Below are 18,733 nucleotides of genomic sequence, written 5' to 3' on the forward strand. Positions count from 1 at the left end.
TTTGAGATATATTTCATTAAATTTGGTGTTAGTTTGTGTAAAATGGTGTTTGGCCGGAAAATCGGGCTTCAACGGCGGCGAGTTTTCCGTTGGCTTTTCCAGTCGATTCGTCAATGGTTTGAATGATTAGTTGTAGCAGATGAATTCTGCAGGGTTGTAGAAGATTTTCCCGTGTTTTTGACTGGGTTTGGTTCACTATTAGGCTTGCAGGAAAGCTTGGTGGCCGCCGTTAATGGCGGCCGGCCCCCGGAGCAGAACTGGGGAAGACGATGGCAAACTTCAGTTTAGCCATCGTTCTTTCGTCCTTTTTACAAACCAGCCCCTGGCTTTTTCAGAAGATTTAAAAATTGGATTTCTGTTTTATTATTTACAAAAATTGTATTATTTTTATAATTACTTTCAGAAAATGTTTGTATTTATTTTAAATTCCAAAAATCAATATTTTTAATTCTAAAATCATTTTTTTATTTAAAAATAAATCTTAATTATTTAGTTAATTAATTTTAGTTGATAATTATTTAATTAGTCAATTAATTTAAATATTAATTGATTAATTAATTTAATTAGTTATTAATTAATTTTAATTGATTATTTAATTAGATTTATTTATTTAAAATTGATTTAAAAATTCTGAAAAATAGTTCGAGCTTTAAAATATTATTTGAATTATTTTCAGGCTCAATAATTCTTATAAAATTATTTTCGGGTGTTCGAGCCCTATTATTTAATTATTAAATGATTCGGAGATTGTTTTTATTCCGAAAAATGTTCAAAAATTGATAATAAATCAACCGTTCGTCCGTTTAATACAAAACGAACGCGTATAGACTCAGAAAAATATTCTGCTTTCAATAAAAATACTTTCGAGACCCAAATCCTTTTGTTTTGAAAGGTCGCTTGTTTTACGAATCATTCTGAGTCGATTATTGATCGAAAAATCATATTTTGACCCGATTTCTGTTTTAAACGTACTGAGTCGACCCTTTTGATGAACCGAGTCTTATGTGATATGAATTATGTGATCTATGAATTATGTGCTTATGTGCTATGTGAATTATGTGCATATGTGGATCAAGAGTCCTGTGATTGTCTGTTATAATTATGTGTGGGCTATCGTATGGGTAGATGATAGGATTTTGACGCGTAGTTCATCGAGTGATTATCATTTAGGCGATTAAAGTGTATCTTTTAATTATAGATGCGGATCGTTCGAGTTGATCAGGACAAGACGTTGGATAAAGAATGAGATGGAATGGCATTGGATATCTGGCTTCTAGCAATCGCAGGAGCAACATATTGATGGAGTGTTAAAAAGAAAGATGGTGATGTTTTGAGACAGAATGTCAGAATAGATGCGTCTTTACGAGTGTGACTAACCACTAAAACCCAAAGGCAAGTATCTCTATCATCACTTATTGTTCAAGTGATATTTATTTTAAATCTTTTGATGCAAGTATTGCTTTCCCTATTCTCAGTTTAGAATCAATAAATGTTTTACATATCGTTGAATTAAATAATTCTGTTTATGAAAGTATTCTTCCGCTATTCTATGTTGAGAGTAGCTAAGTGATTTTACTTATCCAATTATCGGATTTACAAATGTTTTGGATTTTGAGAAAAGTGATTTGGTTGCGAGTATTCCTGCCCAAGTGAATGGGAGAATAAAATTATTTAGGATGTCGAAGGATTCGGCTCCTTTTTCAATAAAAAGGTTTTAAGATTGGAATGGTTACTGGTTATTGGTTACAGCGTAGGTGATCGAGATATTGGTCCAGCTGTAATATCTTTCAAGGCTAGTTATGCCTTTTATGGCGCCCTATAGGTACCGTATGTCTTCGGGATACGGGTAGTACCTATATTTACGGTATGGCTGCGGGATACCGGTGCTGTTTCGTGACTGATCATCAGGAACAACATAGTGCATAATTGGTTCCAATCTAAATAGATATCTAAAATTCTTTATTGTTTTGATAATCATAGCATAAATGATTTATCAACTGTTTCTGTTTTGGAATAATGGTGAAATGCAGTTTTGATTTAGATTCTGATTTATGCTGATACTTACGTTGTTGTTAAATATCAAAGGTGGTATTAGTATAGATGATTGATGTTGACTTCAGTATGGGTGTTGTGAGCATCAAAGTTCGTATTGATATCTAATTTGATATGACAATAAAGTAAGTATTAATTTCAAGAGTTCGGTTGAGTAAAGTTTATGATTCATTCCATGATCATTGTTTCATGTTATTGTGGTTTACAATATTTCGTAAACACTGTTTTACGAGTTTTATTCTCGTCAAGATTCAAAGTATTGCTGAAGCATTTCGCTCAAAAATATCAAAATGGTTTTCAATATAATTAAGGAATTAAATCTGGGATTCCTCAACTAAAATTTTATGATTCAGCAACTATGATTCTAAATGTTCTGCTCTAATGCAGATGTCGGTTTTATATCAAAACGACCCTATATATGTTATAATGATCTTGCTGAGCATTTCTTTCTCATACTTGCCTGTTTTCAAATCTAACCTCCAGTGAGGATTAGCTTGGCTGTTTAGCTGCGTAATCGAGGAAGCAAAGAAGAAGCTCTTGGGAAGGTGGTTGGTCCAGGGTTTGCGGACTAGTGTAAGTTTTATTGTATAAAGTTATTTATATTATATTATATTATAGTTGTGTATTTTATTTGGGCCTAGTATACTTCATTTCGAAGTTATACTAGCGGGTTAAGTTTGGAGATTGAGAATTATTGAAAAGAGTTTAAAAGGAAGTGAAAAAAATTTATTTGTGGAATTTGGATATCTTGTTTCTAGAACTGTAACCTTAAAAGATCTTGGATTAGTTTGGGGTCATAGATGATAAATATCTTCCGCTGCCATTTGTTTATTGATTAAACAGGTTAATTTGGATTGAGGTTTCATAGTGACGACCAAATCCTCTGACCCCGGATTTGGGGGCGTTACAAGCTATGTGAGGAAAGTGACATTTTTTGACAAGTTTGCCGAACGGGTGGATGCTGAATTGAATGCTCAATCTGATGATTCTTTTGTAGTTATTATAGCAAGTGCTAAAGTTAATAAGTACGAAGGTACATTCTGGGAACTCTATCAAACCTTAATCTTAAAATTATAATTCATGTTGTACCTGAGAATGAACTTCTAATTTCATTTTGTACTTTGATATTTAGGTGAACTTTATCTCACGAACTACCCGGCAACGAGATTCTATATTAACATCAACAACTATAGTGTAAAGGATTTGCAGAAAAAGTAATTACAATTGTAGTATAATAATATTTGCTTATACATTAGGATTGCTTCATTTATACCATATTATGAATATGTTAATTTAGTACTTCTAATATTAGTTCTGATATTAAAAACAGAATGATGGATCCTACTTTCCGAAGAACTCCAGATGATGTTGATGAAAATGACATTGTTCTCTTAAAGAATGTAGAACAGATTTGTAAGCTTGACGAAAATTTCAAAGGGGTAATTTGTTTAAAATATTATTTCATGAAGCATTACTGAAATATTGTTATTAGAAGCGCACTATCAAATTTCCATCCTATAACAAATTATGTTTTGTAGTGTATTGTCAATTGCCACCTTACCTTAAAAAAGGTAGAATATGAATCAAACTGGTTTGTTTACGTATGTTGGAAATGTGATCTTGATTTGGTCTTGGAAGATAAAAGATATACATGTCCTAATGTTGCATGCATGAGATATTACCCATACCCTGAGAAAAGGTATCTGCTGAGTATACTCTGAAGCAATTGACTTTTCATTTTATTTGAAACTTAAAATTTACTGAACTAATCGTGAACATTTAATATTAAATCAGGTTTAGAATTTGTGGGTTATTCTCCGATTCAACTGGAGTACTTCCTGTTGTACTCAAAGATGCTGAGTTGAAGAAGTTGACCGGCAAAACTGTCTTCGAAGTAATGTTGGATGAAGCAGAAGTACGTTCAATTTCCAGCTATTTGTTATTTGCATGAGCATTTCTTATTTTTAACATTGGAATCCACTGTGTTTATTTGGGAGTTCCACAATTTTTATAATTTTTTTAAAATGACGAACATGTTTTGTTTTACCTTTTAAGGATGATTGTTCTATATCAAAGTTACCTCCATGTATAAAACTGCTTGAGGGAAAAGACTACACTGTCACGTTATGCATTAAGGAAGAAAATCTGAAAGGTGCTAGCAAACTGTATGAGGCATGTTCTATTTTTGAAGGTTTTGAAATGGTTGATGAGAACAATAATAATGTTGATCCAAAGGCTTATACTGAAGAGAATGTGAATTCAAGTGTAAGAAACTTTACAGAATATGACCATATATTGTGCCCAACTAATGTTAAATTGCAGGAATCTTTATTTAAAATAACATAGATTGTTTTTCAGGAAATGGATTGTTTTGTGGTGGAACATGTTCCTAAGAATCAGAAGAAAAATGTACATGAACCGGGAAAGAAATCTAAAGCGCGCAAGAAGCCTCATACATTATCTCTTATTGATGATGAAAATGTTCCTTTGACAAAGTATAGGAGCATTAAGCTGGAGAAGGTATATACCATGGTACAAAAATTCTTTTTCATAAATGAAGACAAATTTTTTTGTATTCTGAATTAGGCTCATGTGTTTAATTTTGCAGTGATGATGTTGTTGCGTTTTGGTGAAATCGATGTTATGGAGATATATTTTTATATTTTTGTTAAAATCATTCTCGATGAAGGACGCTTTTGAAATATTGAAGGCCATATTTTGTAATATGTAATATGTTTATTTTCGGTACTATGAGAAATTTTTATTTTGCTATTTTGCTATCTCTGAAAACTTTGATTTAATCATCGTGTCGAAATTGTTGTGTTTTTTAAATCTTTATTGCAGTTTCATAGTTAATTCATAGAAAGTAAAGTTTATTATATTTATGATCGTTGAAATCGCTTTATTAAAATATTTCCTGTAATTCTATAGAGTATATCGTACTTTACAGGTTTTAGTTTTTTAATAAAAATGTTAAATGGAATCAAGTGTATTATAAAAAGACACTGCATGAACATTAACTTTGTCCAACAACCAGTTGTTCAATTCTTAAATATGAAATACTTATGTTCCATTCTACTATAAATGTCAAAGTAGTACTAGCCTATCCATACTCATCAGCTGTAATACATATTTTGCGCCAACAATGTCTACTATATTTCATGATTTGAGAATTGTTTCTCCTGGAAGTTACAAATGGAAAATTAAAGTCCGAGTTATAAGATTTTGGCGTGGAGTATCTTTGAAAGGAGAAATTTTTAAAGGCTTCAACTTGCTGTTACTTGATGATAAGGTTTGTTATTTATCGAGCATGTAGTCATCTATCAATTACATGTAATGGATATTGTGAATCATACGTAAAACTTTTGTTATGCAGAATTATAGGATGCATGCTTTTGTTCCGGAAGTATTTCTGATGAAAAACTGGAAGAAATTGTCATAGGAAGAATTTATATCATATCTAACTTCACTGTCAAAGAATATAGACCTGCTGATAAGTTTAGATGCATCCGTGCGGATAAACAAATCATTTTTACTGCTTATACCAAAATTGAAGAAATTGCTGAGAATCAGACTTTAATACAGGAGAACGTATTTGATTCTTTGATCTTGGCGATTTAGGACAGGTGGCAAAGCAAAATGTTTATCTTACAGGTACAATCTATTACAAAATCTATTGCAGCCTATTTTCCATGTATGACGATTCAACTGATTTTATTGTAAATTGTATTCAACAGACATTGTTGGATTGGTTAAAAAGATCTCCCTTTGAAACACCTTATTAACTGCAATGGAGAAGCCCAGGTTCAACAAAAGTTTCGATTAACCGATGGAAGGTTGAAAACATGTTGATTAATAAACTTTCAAATGAAAACTGAAATTAGGTAATAAATGGTATTGTATGAACACTAAAAAATGGTTGATAAATATATGATTTATTATGTAGATCCACTATTGATGTTATATTTTGGGACAAGTTTGCTGAGGAGTTGGATGAGAACTTACAGGACGATCTTACAGGATGATCTAGAGGAACCTATAATCATGATAATTGCTAGCGCAAAGATATATCTTTATGAAGGTACATGTGAACATAGCATATATTTTAATCCTTGACTTTTGATTAACAAACATTCGATCTATTTTAGAAAAAGTCCAGGTTGGACATGTATGGTCTACAAAGTTTTTCCTCAATTATCATCACCACAGTGTTGCTCAACTTCGTCAAAGGTACTTCAATAGTACTTGCATTAGTTTCATCTTAATTTTTTATGTTCAAAACATATGATTAATAGAAATGATCATCAGGTACAATAGTGGTGATTTTTCTGAAGAAGATTTTTCAAGTGTTAAGGTAGAGAAAGTCCGACAATTTAACTTGGAAGAAATATTGAATCTTGGTCCTGAATTTACAAAGGCAAGATTCATACTATAGAAAGTTGCAGAATTATGTTGATATATGATGCTCAGTAACTGATGTGTTATAAAATATGACAACATTTGTAGAAAGAGGTTATCTGTAATGTCAAAATCTGGAAAGTAGCAACAGGAATGGGATGGTTCTTTCGTACGTGTACATCATGCTACCGTGAAAATGAAAATGTGGATGAGTTGTTCAAATGTGTTATGTGTAACTCTGACATTCCACATCCCCTGAAAAAGTAACTTCAATAATTATTAATTTTAATTATATTTTAAACATTTTATTTGCACCCTAGACTCTTTCTAATTGAAGTTGTTAATGCAGATTCAGGATATATGCGGAGACATTGGATTCCACTAGTGAAATTGGCATAATACTGGAAGATCGGGAAGTTCGTTCATTGATAGGAAAAACTGTTTATGACTTTATTGATGAGGTGCCATTCTAATTTAAAAGTAGACCTTTTATTCCTTTAAATTTAATCATGTATTAAATCCGATTGAATGCCAAATACTTGATAATATAGGAATGTAATGAGAAGATATTTCCGGAGATGTTAAAACAAATTGCAGACAAGGAATATAGTGTGAAGCTATTGATTAAACAGGCTAACATTGAAAAATCATGCAAGTCTTACCTAGCTACAGATATTTATGAAATGAGCCTATTATGTGAATCTGAAGAGATCAATCTTAGTTGTGAAATTGACAAATATCAAGACTCTCCACTTGAGGTAATTTTTAACATGTATCTGTTTGATTTAATTTTATTTCTTATTGTTACAAAGATTATAATTATCCTTATTGTAGCCATCTACATCAAAGTATCATTTGGATAGTTTGTCGCAACTCAAGTTCAAGACCCCCGAAACGTCAACAAAGAGCAAAAGGACTTCGGAAAAAATTTCAAAGACTAAGAAGTATATTAATTAATTTTCTTTTTTTATGCTATGTATTTGGGATGGTGAATGAACATCCAGAGTTCAAATTATTATTACCTTAAATTGTAGAATCTTCTACGTAGGTGTGTTCTACATTGGACTGCTAATTTATATGCTTCATGTTGGACTTATGTTATTAATGTATTTTGATATATTTTTTATTAAAAAAATATGAATGAACTAGGTAATTCAATGATGTTGAAAAGTGTGATAGTCCAATATATTAAAAAAAAATTGTTACGATGGAAGAATATTAAGCTATGGAAAATATAATATCAGCCCAGAAATTGAATTTTTTGAACAGTTGAACTTTGCAGTGTAGTTTTCACAATTCGTCAATGAGAGAGTTATGTTTTCTTCAATTTCTTGGCATGACCTAATGCTAAATGATATTTGTAATTCTTCAAATGTTATAGGTTGTAAAAATTTAAAAACTCACATTGTTACACATATAAGTAGAATATTAAATAAGAATTTTCTGTTCTCTGGATGACGAAAATGTATTGTTTAGAATGTTACACCATTTCCAATTATAATTGACCCTTTCTACAATACATGATTAAAATAATTATAAAGCTTGAAGAATTTTTAAAATAATTATAAATTATTTATTAGTTTAACTGTCATCTAGAGTTTGGCGCAATTTAAAGTTGTAACTCCATCAACAGATCTAAAGTACCAAATTAATGTAAAATTACAATTGCTTTTCTACTTCCTCGAAGGAAATAATATAGTAATAATTTTTTGTATCAATTTTACAATATTTCTATATTATATTATAGTATGTTATGAACACATATTGATAAGACGTTGACTTGCGAGATAAATTATGGCTTCTTACAATATTTTTTGGACAGTCATAATCTTTAGAAAAAATGGTAGAAGTAAAATTTTGTCTTTAAATAAAGACAGTACTTACTACAAATTAAAGTTGAAAATTTATAACTTTAGGGACGAGAAAATCTCTAATTATCAGAATAGTTGCAACGACGAAAAAGTGATTAGCATCGTTTACTGGAAAAAATAAATAAATAAAGTGTAAAGTATCAGTATTTATTTAGAACTGTTTTCTCTAAATAATGTTGTTAAAACAATCGCATTAATATATAATTTCCAATAAAGGATAATCAGATTAACCTTATAATAATTAGGAGTCTAGGTATACCGGATATATGAAGAATTGGCCAAATTCTATCCCAGTATTGAATTTTTGTGACACGGCTAATAAATATTAAATTATTAAAAAAATTATACCGGATATAGCTCGAAGTCTTGACATTGAGCGTATTGTATATATATGTATATAGTATTGTCGATAGTAATGTTGCTTTACTTATATTTTCTCAGTCATTCTAATTAGGGAAAATGAAGTGGTAGAAAATATGTAGTACATTGTGGGTAAAATATTTATAATAAAGCAAACCATTTTTTAAGTAATTTTGTTGAAAAAGAAAAGATAATAAACTTCCAAAGAGTTTGAATACATAAAAAATTTAAAAAAAATATAAAGTTAAATTTAGTGCAATAATTTGAACTGCACCAGTAGTTGTCGAAATATGCATCAACTAATTGGTTCCGGAAAACTGTAATATCATTATACAAGTAAAGAACTTAAAGAAATTTCAAATATCTGCAGTAGTTAAGCATATAAAATACATAGTAGTAGGTAAGACCTGCGGCAAAACTATGATTACTTTATGGAAAAAGCTATGTCATTCTCATATTAAGAACTACATCACACACGTTAGCCTCAGAAGAGAAGCAAACGTCAAGTTGATTGTTGAATAAAGTTGGAAGAAGAATACTTTTAACAAATCTTCAAAATATCATTTCTTCTTACCAGCAATAACATTACTATTTACCAGCCGTTTTATGATAGACAGTTATACATCAACTCAAAACTTGACAGTAGAAGTTAACTTTGACATTAAATAATGTAAAGTGGTTGATGCATGTATGGTTCTTCAGTTGACTTCATTTATTGTACAATATTAATTTTAATATGCCTATATAAGCTCAACTTTCAATACTTCTAACTGATTGTTATTTGTAAAAGTAAACTACTTAATTGTACAAAATGGCAACCCATGTTATAGGGGATCTAAGGCCAAAGCGAACATCCAATTGGAGAATCAGAGTACGAGTTTCAAGTAAGTGGTGTGATAGGAATTTTTCCACCGGACATCGCAATGCATTAAACCTGATCCTGGTGGATGAAGAAGTAAGTTCAATTATTTAAAAAAATTATAAATCTTTACTTTGATAATTTTCCACATTGTTCATTTTAATGCATCTACATTCGTTTTTTTGAGCAGCATAATCGAATTCGTGCATTCGTTGGTGAGACAGTGTTGCATTATTTTGATAAAAAATTCATTGAAGGCCATGCGTATGAGATTAGAAATTTTGTTGTCAAATATTATGAACCAACAGAGGCAGCAAGATGTTTCAAGGATGACAAGTTTATACTACAGTCTAACTTAACAAAAGCTACAGCGTTGCACAATGTACATGCAAATATTCCAACTAATGTCTGGCAATTTACGGAACTCGCGGCGATTAGTGAATTCCAGGAAAATGTTCTTCATTGCATTGGTATAACTATTACACGTATCTCTTTAAATAATTTTTTAAGATTAAAAATTTAATTTAGTTAATTAAGAATGTTACGTAAATAATTTGTAGATGTTGTTGGAATTGTTTACTCGGTTGAACCCGCAGAGAAACAGCAATTCCAGGAAAAACTAATGTTTCGCGAATAAACTTCTGTATAACTGATTCAATGTAAGCATAATTTGCTCTACTATTTCTCATTTATCCTCCTAACATTGACACATATGCTTATATTTCATTATAGAACTGGATTATGCTTCTTGGCAGCACAAAAGTAAATGTTACATTCAAGGGTAAATTGGCTCCATTACTTGATGTTGCACTAATTGAAGCAACAGAACAACCCGTTGTACTTGCAATGACTAGCTGCAAAATTATGTTTGCCAAACAATTGAACGAAATATTTATGTGCAACACTCAAGCTACAAGGATTAACACAAATCCAAATACAGAAATTGCAGCTACACTAAGGAGAATGTATTTTACTTTCTTAAGATAGTAATTCTTTAGTTCTTCAATAAGCAGTATTGCAATATTAAACAAGTACTGTTTGTTTGTACAAGATTTTGGGAATTGCATGGAGGATGAGCAATCAAATAATGTTGGAGATGCCAATATTTGTTGGCAGGCTACTCCTGTATTTTGTTGGCATGTAATGAAGAAATAGGTATAATTATGTAATACTTATCCCATAAGTGGAACATTTTGTTTAATCGCTCTACTATCATGGTTTACAAATGATGTAATGAGAAATTTATCAAAATCATGCTTTGTGAAACATGTTTAATCAGTCTACTAATATTTTTATGAATTTATAGTTACTTAGACCAATATTATTTTATCAAAGTTGAGAATTTGATTACCACAAACATAAAACTGTAAGTAGAATGATAACTTCAAACAGGTGACTTAAATAATAATCAACATCCGTTACAATTTCAAATTCTTAGAAATATATCAATTTTACTGGAAAATATGAAGAAATCGAAAGATGTCTCTTCGTTGCATTCAGATAGAAACTAGACATGTAATCAAATGCATGCTTTGAAATTACTCTAAACAAATACTACGAAGGTGAAATTGCCAATATACTGAAAGGTTAGAATCTGACCAACAGTGAGATTGTTATCCCTTGTGAATTTATCCCAGCCCTTTGCAAACCTGCAACATTTCTTCATTTTCCGAACATCAACATTCCAAAGTGTTTCACCTACGGATAAGAAAACTGTAGTACGTCTACCCCATTTTGCATAAAAAGTTCTCATCCACCTTGGAATATACTGCATAAATGGAAAAATTCGATTTGAGTAAATAGATAAGATTTGGTATTTAAAAATTTTATATGATATAAAGTATACCACTCCATGACCACGCTGATCAACAAGAGAAAGTAACAATCGAACTCTGAAAGTATTGTCTTGATCAGGAACTAAGGCATCATGGTCTGAAATTTAAGATTGTTAGGTAATTGTTAAAATAATTTGAAGAAGACAGAGTATCATTTTATTGAGAAACTGCAGAACTGATGGTACAACTTTTATACTAACCTTCTTCTACATCATCTCCTTCCGCTTGAATCATCATTTCCATTTCATTGTTTTCTGAAGAACAGATGCACTATGTAAAATTAAACGAATCAGGAAACATAGATTATGCTATATGTTCCAAAGTAAAAGTATATATACCTTGAAGAATATTTTCATCATCTGATATGATAATAACAACATCATTTACAGGAGGATACATGAAATCCTCAAAGCGGAAATATTTTTCTATGTCGCGGAAGTGGTTCATGCACTGGTAATCAAATACTGTGATGGCAAATGTAGAGTTTCCCAAGTACTTAAAGAAAATTACAAAGTTCTCATCGATATCATACTTCCCAAAGAATCGACGAAGCCCATAAATTTTACAGGTTCTAGGACAGTACTTGAATTTTGAACGATATCCACCTCCAAGTTCAATGTTTATAACATCACTAATGGTATCACCGTGAACATCTGAGAACATTTTCGGAAGTTCCTGAATGAGTAAAAAATGCAATTAACATATAATCATTCATATATCTCATTGGTAAATGTACAAGGTATTACCAATTCAGCTTCTTCAAGGACATAATGGCTGATAAATTTGAAAAAAATTGATCTTGAGTTCTGTAAAGACACATCTGTTGTATACGAAATTTCAGAACTCAAACATTTTGGTAATTGGAAGAAAGTTAAATGCAATTAAGGTCAATATACCTAAACTTGATCCTGTTGCACCTAAAGTTGCTTTATCAATAAAATGGTAGAGGAAGTTCCTACATAATAAATTACAAAAAATCATAATACCTCAGTGAACAACACATGCAGACATTTTTTTGCAATAATTTTACTTACAAGTTTGCCTTGCTCGAAGTGTGATGGATAATTGAGACATATGAAGTTTATTTCCCTATCTTGACTTTCCATCTGCAAAGAACAAATTGGAACAATAAGTCTGTGCCTGAAACCCTAGATATGTTATAAGTTGAAACAATTGTGCTACAAGCATTGTAACTATAATATGAGAAAAGGAATCGAGAAAAAGGAACACAAATTCGATTAAGACACATAATTTAAGATCTGTGTATAAGAAGATTGGAGTATGAAGGTTGAATGAGAGTAATAAACCGTGAGTTTAGATTATATCTCAGTTGAAATTTTGAGTAATTAATTAGGTGGTTGTGGAATTAGAAAATGCAAAATAAGTAACATCTTTAATTTACATAAATGAATTAGTTGGGGTTACAAAACCGAGTTAATTAACAACATTAAGGTAATGAATTTAAAGTTAAAAATAATATATAATTTAATGTCAAATAAACAATTCGAAACAAAATAAAGGTTCAAAGAATATATTTACTCCTGGATAGTATTAATGTTATAAACGCCGCAGCAATGCGGGCAAAAATCCTAATGTTCTATATTTTGGCCTTCCAAAAAAAATTTCTGGTTCCCCTATAACTACACTGGTGGAAGTCGCCGCTGCAGGTTGGGCAATCCATCTTTATATCCATCCACTTAAGTAAGCAATGTGAATGGAAGACATGTTCACATGGCGTTACCTGCACATATAGGTTCGGACAACGTTAGTTACACAGGGAGTGCCTAGCTACCTTTTAGCCTTAAACATTTTTAATTCGCTAAATTTTACATAGCCTTAAACTTCAAGCTGAAAGCTGTCCAAAAGTACCATGCAAAAATCTGGATGTTGAGTGAAATCAATGGGCGTCATGCAAATGACACAGTCACTGGCATGATTTACATCCTGATCCGGCCGTTTATGGTAATTATATTTTAGTGGAAACATCTGCATGAGGATCTATGAAAGAAAAAGATCAAAGTTAGGATATGATTTTCATAATTTGATGAAAAAAATTACGAAGCCATGGTTTACAGAAGACAAAAGTTGCAAGCAACAATGAAAAAGAGCATTATACAGACAGGACTCATGAATAAATTGACACACATACACTCTAAAAAACATATCACGATTCCCTGCCTAAATGTTAAACAACATATTATAATTTACATCAAGGTTTTTTGAAAAACACAAGCGATTTAGAGTGATGTCTTATCACATCGATATGAGAAATCCTAAGTATGAAATTGATTGTGGTTCCTCATTTATTTAAGAATCCTTAAGCATTATAGTTATTGCAGCTCCTCAGAATATTGGTTGGCACTCTCTTTACAACAATATACAGGGATTAGGCATTCTCTACCTTGATTTTATATAAAAATAACAGGGAAGAGTTACATAAACTAATTAACAAAATAGAGAAGGGTTGCACGAACTAATATATGGTGAAAAGTTACATCAAACCTGCCAAAAAATGAAGAATCGACATCCAAGATAGTGCTGCAGAAGAAGAATGTTTGCTTGCAACCCAGCAAAACCCACCAAATAGATGCACCAACTCCTGTCAGGCTTAATGTGCATGAAGTTGCGGGGACATCCAAAGATATATAAAGGAATTGCAAGCCGAGTTACACTCATTCCAATAATGTAACTAGGCTGTAGTGGCTTTCTTGGGTCACGAAAAATTTGTGGCGATCTGAGGTATCCAGTAGGAGTGCACAACCAGAGTAATAACTGGAAGGAATTTAGGGAACTCATACGTGCACAGAATAACTCCCAAAAGGATACCACCTGCAAAACGTAAACCATAAAGATGTGTGAGTGTGAAGTAGCACTACTTCCCTACTAAGAATAAATATCCATAACTTTTATTCCACAAAAAAGTTATACGCCATCAAATGTTTTTATCAGAAATCTTATTTTACAAGTACACAAATGCTTTTCTTTCAAATGCAGAAGAAGAGTATAGCTTAGGATTGCAACTGTTCTGGAGCAGAACTGGCAACCGTATATATCCTCTCAAAAGAATCATGATTATGTTTTCTGGTATAATAATATCTTCTGTTACTAGAATGAACCTTACATATACTGCCAAACACTACAACAGCACAACGTTGCACAAGCTCATTCAATAAAATGATCATAATCTTAGCATTGCATGTACGAATATCAGAACACGTAATCCAAGTAACAGAGATACATGTTAGATTGGGGAAGCAATTCAAAATTTAAAATTGAAAAAGGTATCTTCCTATGCAGAGTGGCCCGAGATTCAGGTATAAGTGCATTCATAGTGATAAATGTTCAATGTGAATCTCAAGTTATGAATTTCAAAGGTATGCATACAGAACAGAAATTCATTACAAACAGCTAAGCAAAATTTTTACTCACAGAAATAAATACAAAGAACTGAAAGTTCACGCCTCGCTTCCACACTCTGTATGTAATTTGTAGACCTATTTGCCTTCCATATATGGAGAAAAAATCTCAACTCACAAAAAGAGAAGACAACAAACTTGAAGAATGCAGCAGTGGCAAATGCGTTATACAATTGTTCTGCATACATGAAGAAGTGACGATTATGGAGAACACAATTAGTGAGAAATAGTTTTTTAAAATAATATAATTTGGTCAATGCCAAAACAGAGAATAAGTTTTATTCTAATTACCAACTGTGATTCCTGCAGTCAGATGTAAAAGACAAAGGTATGCATCCATGATAGCCTGTTGTCCAATTGTGAAACTTGAAACTTTGACAGCTCCCTGACAGTAGGATGGAATATCCGTCAGCTAGTATATAACAAAACTGCAGATATCCAAAAAATAAGAACGGTACAAGTGTCTCAAAACAACAAAACTGCAGTAGCTGATCACTAGCACAAATTGAGAATCCTACAGAAGCAACAAATAGGATCGAGATGGAACCCTTACAGATTGCGTGTTGCTATGTTTCCTTTGTTGAATTAACAGGAGAACTTGAAGGAGAGAGATCTAATATATGTCAGACGGTTAAGGAAAATCAACCATTCTCAATCTATAAATACATAATGTTGGATCAAGTAATGTTAGAGAAGGATACAAAAGTGACCATCAGGTTGTAATTAAATGCTTTGTCAAAGAACATCTCAGTGTTTACAGAAGTTGCATTCAATTGCATGGGCGGCAGACAATCTCCATTGTCATCCATCAAAAATCTTACCAATGCGGCTTCTATATGGTAACTACTCCCATCTTCATCTAAACAAAGTAAAAGCACAATATAAATATATAACACTGCAGTCCACTACAGCCAGCTGAAAATTATTTTCACAAATTTTGAGCAATTGTGCCTAAATATAAGTTACCATTGGGGCACAGCGCAATGGAAGGCATAATACTTTGCATTATTTATATTATAATTTCTGAAACTGAAAAAATAAATAACATTGAGAGTTTACGCTCCATGGAAAAGGACGTACTACTTTGCATGGACGGAACACGTGATATCCGAGCCCTTACTGTGATGTTACAATGTTTCTCCATGTCGATCACAGGTGCTACAACAAGAATGAACAAGTTAGTAATTAGTATGGACTCTAGCCAATACAGAGTTAGAAAAAAAATTGCAAATAATGAAGTAGATATCACACAGAGTTTTCTGTTCCAAATCTTGACCCATTGAAACTCTTGAAAATCCTGGGATGTGAGAAGTCCAAACTGTTTCAAGGAATAGCACGTGATGTAAGTTAAAAATTTCAAAACTCCAGTCAAACACATGCATTAAAGTTAGTTTTTAGAGAAATTTAACAATTGATATTTGTCAGGGAGAAACTTCACAGAAAAAGTGAATATTAGAGAAAACACCCCCCCCCCGAAACACCCTCAAAATCACAGAATTTAGTGCTTTCGCACAACAGGCACCAAAGTCTTGTTGATCCTCGAGAACGTGATATGGAAGAATATGTATAATGGGTGAGTTAAGTACATGGAAATATTTAAGGTTTAAATTTTTGCAATCTCATGTCTATATAAAGAGCCAGTTGAAATTTAATTGGGAATTGTTCTTAGGAATAGGCACTGTTGCAACTACATCTTCTGATTACCATATAATAAACACATATTGCTAACTAATTAAGCACATGCTGAACTTGGTCAACTGAAACACACGCCGGGTATTAGATGACTAGTTTAACTAAAAGAAAGGTTAACAATGAGTAACTGAAGTCCCGTAGTTGCTAAATCTCATTGATATAGTCCAAGTTCTACAGCTTATCACGTCCTGCTGCTGCATATGATATGCCAGTGTGCCACAAGTAACAGGGTAAATTACGTGATAAGGAACTATACAATGGCAAATAACATTACTATTAATTTGTGATAACAATTAGTGATGTGAGATACTTTAATCACAATTTACTATCAAGTATCATATGGCCAAAAACAACATTCAATTCAAATTGTTATGATAATTACCGAGTAATGTGGATTGGAGATATTGTAATCATCTTTGTATCCAGATTCTCCTGCTTTTTCTCTGCAATATAATTATACATATATCAGTACTGAGCATGCTATAAGATTTATAACTGGAGTCACGGGTGCAAATCATATCAGTACGTGTAGGCTACTGCTCGAAGTAGTCGTAAGGGCCATATATAATCCCCTTCTATTTTGATTGTTGCACCCCAGACTTTATGTTCATCTTCAAACACCTTATAGAATATAACCATCCCCTGCCGATGGGAAAATGGAAACTAAAAATGAGTTCTTCTTAAGGAGAAAAACGACAAAAGCGAGCCAAATCAAGATTAAATCAACAATAGCATAATGCAAACATCCTAGTTAGGCTAAACATGCAAGATGATAATGTAAACTGAAGTAAACAAGTATGTTGCCTACCCGATAGAAGAACACTATAAAACATTAAACAGTTACAGATGAAATCACTAGGCAAAAACTTCAGCCACAAAAATCAAGCCAGGGAATAAGGACGAATCTCATTTTTTACCAAATCAATCAGACAGTTGTTAGTCCTCAGTCAGTTGGTATCCCCTAAATGGAAGGGCCATAAAATGATAACAAGAAAAGCTTGACATCTAATCCAGTAAACAAAACACACAAAGTTTGACAAACTGAATCACAAGGTATAGGAGTTGATGCGGAATTTTACGGAAACTCAACATTAAGAGGCAAACAGCGGAGCAGGAACTAGTAGTGATCAGAAAACAAGAAGAACAAAGGAGAGGCTCTTATATATTCACTTAACAGGTGAGGCCCAAGTAAGGATCTAAATATTCTAACTTAAAGAACCTAAAGTTTTGTGCAATATATTCAAATCATAGTAGTCCTCGGTTCTGCCTTCCAATCAGCAGAAACCAATCCACTGGGCGATCTAGCCAATTCAAAGCAACGTAGATCTGTTGAAGATTTTCAGAAGTAACAATCCTTGTTGAAAGTGGTAGCTTGGTTTGCAAAGGTCAATAAGTCTGCTCCTCTATTGCAGATTCCTCCTAAAAGTTAAGAATGGAGTCATGGACGTTGAAATGCAAAACCATCTCTATCTTGTAACACCATGAACCTGGCTTGATCTTGTAAAGAGAAACAGCGGCCTATTAATATACTTCCATACAGGGACCAACAGGTTTTTTGCAGCAACTAAGAATGACAAATCTGCAAACAACGTTAACTTAGGATTGAAAGTGGAAAAATGAATCTACAGGCCACAAGCTAACTAGTCTTCTTTTAGCCACCAATACAAGATACCAAGTTTTGAATTGGAACAGAGGTGGTGGAATGCAAGATCTTTCTTTAGGTGGGCTGCATTCACAATGCAGATATTTGGCAAGCAAAAGGAATATCAAAATTCATAATCATGAGCTTAAAAACAAAATTCAGATTTTTTCACCCCCTTCATTCAGTTTAAAGAAGGCTCTAAAATTCAGCACGGTTCGTGCTGAAATTAGTTCAAAGAAAAAATAAAGACGTCATACACAACTCCAAAATACTCCTTATAGGATACTACTGAAACTTAAATTGGACTAATTTCCTAGTTAATTCAGCCGTAGTTGTTTATGTTCAAAGCCCCACGCGGGGTAAAACACGTGGATGCATAATAAATTTAAATTCATGCACAAACTTTTGGACTTCTATTATCGCAACAATTTCTTTTCAGAACGTCACTGATGACGTTGTCAGGGTTCCGTTACTTTCTATTGGATTTCGCATGACATTACTGCATCAGACAACATGCATCCATATTAAGAATCATAAAGATTCGGACGAATCAAACATATTACCTTAACATGATATACCCCTTTACTTGTTGGGGGTACTGATCAATT

At 32.3% G+C, this 18,733-nt stretch overlaps 2 protein-coding genes, 2 long non-coding RNA genes and 1 pseudogene across 6 annotated transcripts; 3 read left to right on the top strand and 2 right to left on the bottom strand.

The window, feature by feature from the left end:
* Nucleotides 1-4,156: 4,156 nt before the first annotated feature.
* Nucleotides 4,157-4,547, top strand: LOC141682905 (uncharacterized). The gene is made up of 2 exons (XR_012559999.1): nucleotides 4,157-4,317; nucleotides 4,411-4,547. It is a non-coding gene; the product is annotated as an uncharacterized LOC141682905 (long non-coding RNA).
* A 1,266-nt stretch (nucleotides 4,548-5,813) lies between these two features.
* LOC141686849 (uncharacterized) lies at nucleotides 5,814-7,535 on the top strand. 3 transcript variants are annotated; one of them, XM_074491937.1, is made up of 7 exons: nucleotides 5,814-6,133; nucleotides 6,201-6,282; nucleotides 6,361-6,469; nucleotides 6,559-6,713; nucleotides 6,800-6,911; nucleotides 7,002-7,208; nucleotides 7,285-7,535. In XM_074491937.1, exons 1-7 carry the CDS (start codon nucleotides 5,968-5,970, stop codon nucleotides 7,405-7,407), a joined length of 954 nt encoding a protein of 317 aa, XP_074348038.1. In that variant the 5' UTR covers nucleotides 5,814-5,967; the 3' UTR covers nucleotides 7,408-7,535. The 3 variants fall into 3 exon arrangements, with proteins under 3 accessions (XP_074348038.1, XP_074348040.1, XP_074348039.1); XM_074491939.1 differs by lacking the exon at nucleotides 7,002-7,208; XM_074491938.1 differs by having other exon boundaries at nucleotides 7,002-7,385.
* A 1,957-nt stretch (nucleotides 7,536-9,492) lies between these two features.
* Nucleotides 9,493-10,695, top strand: LOC141684899 (uncharacterized). Its single transcript, XM_074490037.1, has 5 exons — nucleotides 9,493-9,636; nucleotides 9,731-10,010; nucleotides 10,101-10,164; nucleotides 10,296-10,505; nucleotides 10,554-10,695. Exons 1-5 carry the CDS (start codon nucleotides 9,493-9,495, stop codon nucleotides 10,693-10,695), a joined length of 840 nt encoding a protein of 279 aa, XP_074346138.1.
* Nucleotides 10,696-11,792: 1,097 nt separating this feature from the next.
* On the bottom strand, nucleotides 11,793-13,036 carry LOC141684849 (uncharacterized). Its single transcript, XR_012560712.1, has 5 exons — nucleotides 12,915-13,036; nucleotides 12,410-12,481; nucleotides 12,272-12,330; nucleotides 12,122-12,195; nucleotides 11,793-12,050 (listed from the first exon to the last, which is right to left on the bottom strand). It is a non-coding gene; the product is annotated as an uncharacterized LOC141684849 (long non-coding RNA).
* A 5-nt stretch (nucleotides 13,037-13,041) lies between these two features.
* Nucleotides 13,042-18,711, bottom strand: LOC141684900 (transmembrane E3 ubiquitin-protein ligase FLY1-like; annotated as a pseudogene).
* Between the last annotated feature and the right edge of the window lie 22 nt (nucleotides 18,712-18,733).

This window comes from Apium graveolens, chromosome 9 (assembly GCF_009905375.1).
Source record: "Apium graveolens cultivar Ventura chromosome 9, ASM990537v1, whole genome shotgun sequence".
NCBI classification, from domain to species: domain Eukaryota; kingdom Viridiplantae; phylum Streptophyta; class Magnoliopsida; order Apiales; family Apiaceae; genus Apium; species Apium graveolens.